The sequence below is a fragment of the Parasteatoda tepidariorum genome, chromosome 9 (genome assembly GCF_043381705.1).
Source record: "Parasteatoda tepidariorum isolate YZ-2023 chromosome 9, CAS_Ptep_4.0, whole genome shotgun sequence".
NCBI lineage: Eukaryota > Metazoa > Arthropoda > Arachnida > Araneae > Theridiidae > Parasteatoda > Parasteatoda tepidariorum.
Window position 1 is genome coordinate 39,006,121 of NC_092212.1, and position 11,081 is coordinate 39,017,201.

The window sequence follows — 11,081 nt, forward strand, 5'->3', positions numbered from 1 at the left end:
TATATGTATATATATATATATATATATATATATATATATAACAATGGTTTTAAATTTCTTTCTGATAAAATGCATTTTAATAAATAAAAGATATATTTGGTTTTTTTTCTGCTGTGGTCTAGTTAGTTATTGTGTACCTCACAAAATTTAACTGCTATGCATCCTACTTATAATTTTTAACACATAAAAATTGCTTGTAGAAAAATTATTTCTATGCATTCAATGCATTGCAAAAGCATGAATTGAATTCAATGATCAATTGTTTTTTAATCTTATAAGAATTCTACTATCCACTACTATCCAATCTTATAAGAATTCTGCTTCATTGGGATAACCGTTGGAGGTTTTCTTGGTTTTTGAAATACGGATTAGTTCCATCAAAAATGATCTGCCTTCACGAAGGCAAGTTTATTCCAAAGTAGACTGTAGTTCCATTGTCTTTTGGGTTGGGTTCAGAGTTTCAAAGCTGTAGGATTGAGCCAAGGAATATATATATAATATATATTCTTTGATTGAGCATCGATAGTTCTTAAAACAAAATTGACCCGACTGTTCAACACCGATTATAAACTAGAATAAAATTCTAAAAGAATTAATGTAGCATAACTAGTTCTTTTTAACCATTTAGTTGCTTTATAAAAGGATAAGCAATGAAAAAAAAACATAGCTGTAATTTATTTGATAATTAATTAAATCAAATTTAAATTGTGAAAAGAAACGCATACATATGAATTATGTTATTTTTTTATTGAAATGCATGGTTAAAATTTTTTGAATTCGTTGGTGCATTGAAAATTCTTCGCACAGTGCCGGAAAAAAAACGAACTTTTCAGAGTAATTTTTGATGTAATGATCGGATCTTCTCGTTCCAGGACTCTATCTTAATAGTTCGGGAGGAGTGACCTCAAATGTGTTAATTAATTAGTGCAGACGATATTTTAAGTTATGAAATCAGACCAAAAGGAAGAGAAAAAAAAATGAATTTCTCAGAATAAACATGTCTTTTTTTTAAACAAATTCAGATTTTTGATCCTCAAAATGGGGAGTTTCTGCAAGCGAAGAGAGATGCTCACCTAAGCTTGGTCAGGAGAGCAATTCTAAGTTTGGATGGTATATTTTTACATAATTTTTTTACATCACATCACATTTATTCTTTCTACTTCATTTTAAGTAATTTTACATTGCAAAGTACAAAATTTAAGCGAAAACGGTCGAATTGTTCCTAAGAAATCGAAATTCAACTATAGATTCAACTTTTTCAAAATTCAATTTCTCAAGGACTATTCGACCGATTTCGCTTAAATCCTTTATTTTGCGATGAAAAATTACCTACTTTAAAATAATGTAAAAAACTTTTACACTTCATGATTTAAATTTCTTTCGACTATTATTAAAAATAATGAATATTAACTAAAGTTTATTTATCTTTGGATAAACAAATTTTATAATTGTGTGCAAAAATGTTTCAATCCGTTAAAAAAGTTCTGAAGATAGGGTGAATTCTTCAAAAATTAAAACTAACGTTAAGAGATTAAAACTTTGGGGTGCTCTCTTAATCAAACGATGGGAACCCTATTTTCTAGATTACTGCAAACCTTTATATTTTGGGGTTCAGTTATTAAAATCCTTCGGAAAAAAGGTATGTTTACTCAGAGAAAGTACGTTTTTGTGTCTGTTTTCGTAACTTAAAATATCGTTTGACCTAATTAATTAGCATATTTGAGGTCACCCCCTTCGAAACATTAAGATTGAAACCTAGATCCGATCATTAGTTCAAAAGTTATTTAAGTGAATCCGCTTTTTTTGGAGCACTTCACAGATCGCGAATTTTTATATATCTTCATTAGTAGCTTCTTCGAGATGATCAGCACCCCCCCCCCTTTCCATTTTTTTTGGAGTAATGTTTCCATCAACTTATTTCTTGGATTTTACTAGTCCGAATTAAGTTCCAAAATAAAGTTTCAAAGTTTTAAACTACCAAAACCAGCTTAGAAAATATGATCCGGATGCATTCTGGTCATTTTCTGCAGCAACACCCGAGTCGTTTTGGTCAGGTACAGAATCTTGATCATTAGTTTCAACAGCATACGAGGTTTTCTGGACAGATTCAGAGATTTTCTCATTCGTTTCGCCATCATCAGGATCATTCTGGTGAAGTAAGGGATTCTGATGATTTGTTTCACCAGCATCAAAAACTGTCTGGTCAGGTTTTTCCTCAATTATTCTATCAGCATCATATGCAGAATTTTGATCATTTGCTTCATTAGTTTCCTGGTCACTTTCAGGTTTTTGATCATTTATATTACCAGCATCAGGATCATTCTGATCAGGTTTAGGCTTCTGACCATCTGTTTCACCAGCATCAGAAACCTTCTGATCAGGCTTTCCGTCATTTGTTCTATCAACAACATTTTCATTCTGGACAGATACATCATTTTGATCATTTGTTACACTAGTTTCCTGCTCAGTTTCAGGTTTTTGATCATTTATATCATCAGAATTACAATTACACTTCTCCGATACAGATTGATAATTTATTTTACCAACTTTCCTTCCAGATTCAAGAATAGCGTTAATAGTTTCACTAGTTGAAGTAGCATTTAGAGTATGCTGCTCATACAAGCACAAACCCTGAAAAAGAAAATTGAAAAAATAATTTTAATTTTCTTTACAGGAAATTTTCAATAAAGCTCTCTAAATTTTTTCATTTTATAATTATTTTATTTAAATGTATTCTTTTCAAATCTAAGTTGAAGCAATCCGAAAGGAACAGCAAAAACAGTTCCGGAGTTCTAATATATAGTTTAAATATAACCGCAAAAAAATGTTGAATTTTTCTTCTTAGTGGCAACGGTTTTGAAATACATTAAATATTATAATTTAAATAGGAGACCTCCTTGATCGAGAGGTATTAACCACAAAAGGCTGTGAGTAGCATACAGATAACGGATTCGAATCCCGCTGTTACCCTGGATATATCCTCGTGCTATCTTTCTCGGAATTATGTTGCCAATTCATCTACTTGACTAAGGTTTCTAAACATTAATTAAGAGCACGAGACGGCAAATGTATCTTGCGAAAGTAAATATATTTAAATGACTTATAAGTTGTTGTAGTTTATATACGTCGCACTAGAGCTTCACAGTAGACAACTGGTGACGATATGGGAAACATCCTTAATGATGATCCAAAGGAATGCTATTATAATTTAGATCCTCTGCAGAGGGCCTTACCTGCATCTTATACTGAGGATCTTAATTGTAGATTCTTCAGTATAGTAAACTTTAGCGCCTTAGACTAAAAACTATTGTCTTTGAAACTATAATCTAACAAATGAACTGATTTAATGAAATATGAACTAAGAAAATAAAATGCGACGAAATATAAACTAATTTTTTTAAAATAGAATGTAGTAGCTAAAAAAGGTTTTTTTAACTTCCCTTGAAGGTAGCACAAAGACTAAATATGAAAACTGAACAGCGACAAAGAATAAATACCAAGCAATAATAATTAATTAAAAAATTTCTAGACCAAGCTCAATTTTCCATCCATTGTCTATCATTTGTAACCATTTTTAATCAATCATAAAAATGCCCAGTAGGTTATCCACAAATGTAAAATTAATCAGTGTCTGACAACCAATGGCAAAATGAGAAAATTTAATAGTAAAATGATGAAATTTATAATAATAGCAACAAACATAAAACGCGTTTAAAATAATGCCTCTCATTAAATTATCTGGCTGTTTTCCAACAGCAACCTCAATTTTGCTATATGCCATGCTAATTGCAATGATCATAAGCATTTTCTTTTCAGCGTTAAAGCGATCCCTACTCAATTGAGCTAATCAGAAAATACACTCTATAACAAAAAAATCGACGCACCAAGAAGGAGTTGTCCGATTGAAACGAAAATTGGTGGATAGGAAGACAATGTACAGAATAGTAAATGATTAAAATTTCAGAACAATTGCAGAGTTACAGTAACAAGTTCAATAAGGTGTTGACCCGCCTCTAGCCTGGATACAAGCTGCCACACGGCGTCGGATAGACCGATAAAGCTCCCGGATGGTCTCTTGCGGTATTTCCTGCCAAATTCGATCCAAGTGTCGAACGAGGTCATCAACATTCCGTGCTAGATGCAATCGCTTTCCCATCATATCCCAGACATGCTCGATGGGAGAGAGATCTGGTGATCTGGCAGGCCAAGGAAGAGTTTGACAAGCTTGCAGACAGTTCATAGCAACACGTGCCGTATAAGGTCTGACATTGTCCTGCTGAAAAACCATTCCAGGGAACTGCAAAAGAAACGGTAGCAAAACAGGTCTTAGGATGTCGTCGACGTACCGCTGTGCAGTAAGTGTAGCTCTAATGACGACCAAAGAGGTCCGGCTGTCAAAGAAAATGGCGCCCCAGACCATAATGCCTTGTTGAGGGCCGGTGTGGCGTGCAATAGTGAAGGCAGGATCCCCCTCTGCCCTGTGCGTCTCCAAACACGTCTTCGATGATCGTCTGGACACAGTTAGAAGCGGGATTCGTCGCTAAAGCCTATACGTCCCCAGTTGGCATCATTCCAGCCTGATCTGTTAAAAACATTCATGCATTCGAAATTTGGAAGCAATCGGATGATTGCTTCTTGGTGCGTCGATTTTTTTGTTATAGAGTGTATATCACCCAATGTTTTATCAACCTGATTTATTCAATAGATAGATCAGGCAGTTTGCATTAAGCCAAAGCATATATAGTCTGAGTAACTCTTTGCTCATTTTCTAATTAATTTAAAGGCACATAGGTGGGTTGTAATGAGCCTGAAAAGTATCAGACATATCTGAAAATATTGTCCCAATTTCTCGAGCACATTACAAAATCGAGGAATCAATTCAATTTTCAATTAACCTGCAACATGTTTACTGATTTTTTTGTTAACAATACTTACTATAAGTATTACACTGATCCAAAGACAAATATGAAGAAAACAGTTTAAAAGTTCGTTTCTGGGCTCTTCCGTGGTGAAGAGAATCAAAAAAACAAAGAACATTAAAATTTCTGTCCCCACCATATATTTGAAAATGTTTTGCTTTTTTACTGCACGAGCTCTTCGGTCAGTTTCAGGATTTTCATTCTTTTTTCTGTCAGCACTGGAAGCTTTCTTTTTACTATCATTCCCGCACAAATGTAAGTACTGAAAGAAAAAATCATTTTAATTTGTATTGAAGAAAATTTTTTCAAAACATTTAGAAAACTATATATTTAAATTTTATTTATTAAGGAAACATAATAAACTAGTGGGCTGCGCCCCATGCTCGCTAACGCTCGCCAACCCCCGAAAATTGCTGCACAATCTTATATGGTTTGCTTCGCAAACCAAGCTCGCTTCGCTCGTTACTAACTTAGGTACATTGCAAATGCACAAAATTCTGAGAATTCAAAACAATCATTCAAATCCATATGACAACTTTTTCTTTAAAAAAAGTAAATACTAAGTAAATACTTTTTAGTAAATACTAAGTCATTAAAATAAATTTGAATTCAAATAAATGACAAATGAATGAATGAATAAATGAAATTCAAATAAATAATAAATTCGTTAAATCTATTAGAATCTTGTATGACAGCACGTCGTCTACGCTTTCTTTCACCATTACGTCTTTCATAGCTATCATCAATGCTCTCTTCCAATCTTCGAGCACGCTTCAAATTTGTGATATAAATCAAAAATCGTCAAATAAATTCGTAATATATAAATTCGTGAAAAAAACCCACTTTCGACAAAATACTAAAATAGAGATCTATCGACAAAGACTACTCACTTCTGCCTAGCTTATAGGGGGAATTTCGGAAGAGATCACATTTGGTGAGAATGCTCTTTCTGGTTATTTCAGTTTCCGTTTTTAAAAGCGCTATATGTTGAGCCACCTCCGCTACACATTTGGCATGCGACATTTTTAGAGGCAATCATTGGTCGATTTTTTAGCGCTGCCATTCGGAGAGTTGTAATGAGGCCTTTTTTTGTCGCCGTGTAAGAGAAATATATATATAGATAAATAAATTTTTACAGTTATATTTCATATATGTTTTCATACCATACAACAATAATCTCTGTTACTTAATAAAGCAAAAACTAATGCATATGCACGTAAGCAATTAAGAAACCACTGAAATTTCTGCTTCAACAAAAAAAATTAAAATATAAAGTGACTGAACTGTCATAAGCATGAACTCTTAAACCTGTTAACAAATTTTTGAAGGAAAATTCTGGCAAATGCAATGAAACACTGAAGCAAACTGAGCTTTAAGCTGGTCAAAATGAAAGGCTAAAGGAGAACAATTCATTTAAACAAATTGTTCTTTCAAATTTTCTTTCTTTCTCTCATCAATGGTTAAATTACTCAGGTTTTACATTATATATATATATATATATATATAAAACACTCTGTCTNTATATATATATACCGAAGAGTCATTACATTATGATCACCCTCCATCTTTACCAATGGGTTCACCCATTCATGGGAACAGTTTTTCCTGCGGGGTATGGTGTTTACCAGCAGGATAATGCACCATGTCATTAAGATCGAACCGTCATGGATTGGTTCGAGGAACATTCCAGTGACTTTCAAGTCAAGTCTTGGCCCCAGAACTCACCTGACCTTAATCCAATAGAGCAGTTGTGGTTCTACTTGGAAAACCAAATTCGTTCTGCCACGCTACCCCCTCGCAATGTGAGGGAATTGCAGAACCAGTAAGTGAGTGCTTGGTACCAGATACCTCAGACTACCTATCAGCACCTCGTGGAATCAATGCCACGGCGGGTGCTAGCAGTTTTGAGGGCTAAAGGTGGTCCTACATATTATTAGCAGGGTGGTCATAGTGTAATGGCTCTTCTGTGTATATATATATATATATAATTTTTAGATTGCTTCATTATTAAACTAATAGAGAGACGCACTTTATTTATAAATAAGATGAGCCTGCTTTGCTTTTTTTCCAACATTTATCACCGATTTTTATAGATTTTACAACTTTATGTTGATGCAAAGGATTCGAAATGTTGCGATTTCAAACATTTAATTTATAATTGTGTAGCAACGTAGGAAACGATTTCTATAGATAACCTTGGTCATTGAATAAAATGCCAAACGTTTTTAGGCAATTTATCAGATATGGGAGCTATTACGTAATTTCTTTAGGCATTGTTTACATTACCGAAGAGTTCTATTAAGTGACAAATACTTCTTCGGCAAAATATGAAAAAAGATTCTTACAAGACCTCTATATAAATGACACACATTCTCGTGTTATTTTGAAAAGATAATAAGACTGTCATTAAAAAAATAGTACATATGTTACCGGCAAAGTTTGAAATCCGGCATTCTAAGGCATTGTAAGGAATTGGCATTGTATACAATGCCTAAAGTTAACCGGCAATGTATTAAACGATTTATATTTCACACATTTCCTAGGCATTCTGTGAAATGAGACACCGGCAAAGTATAAAATACATTTCTGACTCGTAAAAATGTCATTCCAAAATGTCAAATTCTGAATGTCGTTGAAGCCTGCCATGTTACAACAAGTAGATCAATTTCTTATTTTTTGTTTCTCTTAAAAAGAAAGGCATAAATTATGTGGGGATATTTCCGTCTGTCGCGCCAACTACAATCGCCAAGGTACCAAATAGGTTTTAAACTTGCAAATTTAAGAAGAAAAAAAATGTGGATGTTTACCCGGGGGTGGCTACGAGTTATACCTTTTGAGTTGGTCCCTTTTCGTGATGTTTTTTTTAGTTTCTCGCAGGCCACTGCCAGGAAGTTTCCAAGATTTGGCGATTATTCTGCCACAGATCACAATACGAACATCTCCCCAATTATGTTTTGTGCAACTTTCATTTCTCTTTACGCATTTTGAATAAATTATTTTTAGTGGCATTCACATTATTTTTTCAGAATAACATTTTAATTTTCAAAAATGCACATAATAATCTCATCAGGACTTTTTTTTTGTACTTTGCCTAAATAGCATTTGTCATTCTATAGATTGCCTAGATATTATATTCAATGCCTAGGGAAAGTATGTAATACTTCGCATATTTCATACCTTGCCTAAAAACATCCGGCATTATATACATTGCCTAGGCATTCTATAGAATGCCGGCGTTTTATACTTTGCCGGTAACATATATATTCATAACACAGAAGTAAAATTGAAGGTTATAACAAAACAAATTTTTTTGTCTGATTAGGGAAAACGCAATTTTTAGATAAAAATAAGAAATTAAAATTAATCCACTTGTTTAGACTTAAATAAAATTACACTTCATTAAATTCAAAACTAATTGAAGATTGCCGGTTTTTCATTTGGCTTTCTAAGCTAAACCTAGAAAATGTGTGAAATATGAATATTTTCATACATTTTCGGCAAGTCTTATACAATGCCTAGGCATTAAATACAAATCTAATCAAGTATATAATTTGAATGAAATGCTTACAAATCAAAAATCATAATCATAATACGTTTCATAAAATGCAATCGTTGCAAATTTTAGAATGCGTGAAAGTAGAATATATTTGTGGACAAGAACACGTGCGAAATGTCACATGATAGCTCACATTGCTACAGAACGCTGGTAACAGAAATATTTTTTTGCGCACGACATGCACGAAACGGCACTACTTAATAAACGAAAAGTATTTTGCTGTCTAATAAACCCCTATCATCAAAAATTTGATAAGTACAAAAATATAAAAAATCAGAAATTAAACCTAAGGAATAGTAAAAATTCCTAAAAAGCCTGTTATCAGAATTAATCAAAATTCTCAATGTTTTTTCTTTCCTCCTAGTTTATTCAGTTGATTCATCAAATAGTTTGCGAAAAGCTCAGTGTATTAATTATAAGTAGCCTTATTAATGGTTTATACGATAAGCCGGAGTCAGTTAGAGTAATGCTTTGTAAATTTTTTAATTAGTCGAAATATACATAAGTGAATTGTAATGAACATAAAAAGTATTCGACTGGGCAGAAAATAAAGACTTTGCCAATTTTTTTGGCATATTGAAAAATATAGGAGGCAATACAATTTTCAATTAGCATTTGACAATTCAACTGATCTTTTTAATGCTTACCACAAATAAGGCAATGATCCAAAAAATAAGAGCAATGCCGCTAAAGAGAACAGGGTTGAACTTTTGAGACATCCAAAAGCAGAGGGCTGTTATTAAAATAAGAGTAAAATAAAGTTCTGTCCAGATTGAATTTTTTGTAAGTTTTTGGTTATTTAGGTTAACAGAGTCAGGAGCTCTTCTGGTCAAGTTTGATGATGATTGTCGTTCCCTTTCGCCTCCAAATGAACACTTGTCGAAGAGCACTTGCATACACTGCAAAAATTTAAAATGTCAATCTAGATTGGGGTTAAATTTCACTCTAAAAATTTATACAGCTATGTAAACAACAAAATAAAATAATTTATTTTACAACATTCCATTAAACTTGCTCATTTTTTTAAATTTTTTTTTTTTTACATTCGAAAATGCTATTCGAGTGTCAGGTTCAACAAAAACTTGCTGTTGCAAACAAACATATGTTGGGTAGAATTGCATAATTTTTTAGTGACCAAATATTCAACTAAAAACTAAATTCTAAAAAAAATGTTTTCTAGTCAAAGAAGTTTGAGTTGACTCAGGTGACTGTTGTTTAGATGAATGATCAACATTAATATCCACCAATAGTGTTTAATTAATTTTTCGTAATAATTCATGCAACACGCCGTATATTAAAAAATATATTTTAACGAAATGACGGTATATCAAATTAAAAAAAAAAAGGCTTCAAATGCCGGAGTTTGATTTTTAATTATCTGATAACTCTGAACATAGTTTAAGTGCAATGACATACCTGCCAACTCTTCCGGATTTTCCGTAAGATTTTATTTTTATTTTTAAAGTGGTAGCAATACTCTTGTTATTCCAATTGACTTTTTGAATTATAATGATAATTATAAATGAGTTTGACCACCACTACATATAAATAATTACAATAAATATATGAAAACATAATAATCCTTGCGCAAGCGAATTTCAACGTGATCAAAATATAAATATATTTTTGAGTCAGATTGTTTTTCGTTTATTGTTTTACAACCACTCTGAAAATCCGTTCTCGGAAAGAGTGAAAGTTGGCAGGTATGCAATGAGATCTATCTTAGTACAATCTACTAATGTTTTGATACTTGTTATTTTACGAGAAATGTTATTTTATGACATCAGTTGAACAAGATTCATAGAGCTGTTCCTCTGTCCTTAATGTTAAATTTTCTTTCCGTATGTTAGTAATTTTGTGCCCTCAAAAGATATACTAATTCCTGGAGAAAAAAAAAAAAAAAGGGAGACTAGACAGTTTTTGTGAAAAAAAATTTCTGTGAGACTAGCGAATGCTTGCGTTACATCGCGCGAGAAAGACGCCTTATAGTAAAAATTTATTTTAAAGCTTCTAATGGTTAGTTTTATTCATACACGCGTTTTTTAAATGTGAATAAAAAGCAATAAATTGTTCCCAGAGGAGTCTTTTGTCAACCTATATATAAATAAGAAGTATTTTTTTGTTTTACATTAAAAAAACTTTAAGCGTTTCTTATCAAAATAATTCTCTCAATTACAATGTGCTCTTATTTATTAGGCTATTAATCTCTAATGGTGTCTAAATTAGGTACAAATAGCATTAGAATAATTAATGCTATTGGTAAACAAATAATTTTATTCTGCTTCATGCGTATTCCACAATCCTTCAATAAAATGATACGTTTATGAACACAAATAATAAAAACAAACTCTTGCATTATTTACTGAAGGAAAACTTTGTATGGGAATAATAAATTACATTTTTTATACAATTATCTTTGAATTTCATGCATTTAACATTTAATTAACTTAAAATGATTAACAGTGAAATTGCGGGCACAGTACCTTGGTACGGTGCAAGTATCTGGCACCAGGTAATGAAAACCTGGTCGGGTACCGGATAGTTGATGGGTACTCAGTACATCCCAAATATATATATATATATATATAAGTATATATATATATAAG

At 32.3% G+C, this 11,081-nt stretch overlaps 1 protein-coding gene across 1 annotated transcript in view; it reads right to left on the reverse strand.

Annotated features, from left to right (window-relative positions):
• Positions 1-728: 728 nt before the first annotated feature.
• LOC107449881 (uncharacterized) overlaps positions 729-11,081 on the reverse strand; it is an 18,911-nt gene continuing 8,558 nt past the window's right edge. Inside the window, exons 4-6 of the mRNA XM_043056270.2 lie at positions 9,123-9,374; positions 4,936-5,181; positions 729-2,631 (exon numbers count right to left, since the gene is read on the reverse strand). Of these exons, the coding sequence (XP_042912204.2) occupies positions 1,975-2,631; positions 4,936-5,181; positions 9,123-9,374 (1,155 nt within the window). The 3' untranslated portion in view covers positions 729-1,974. The remainder of the gene's footprint in view (positions 2,632-4,935; positions 5,182-9,122; positions 9,375-11,081) is intronic.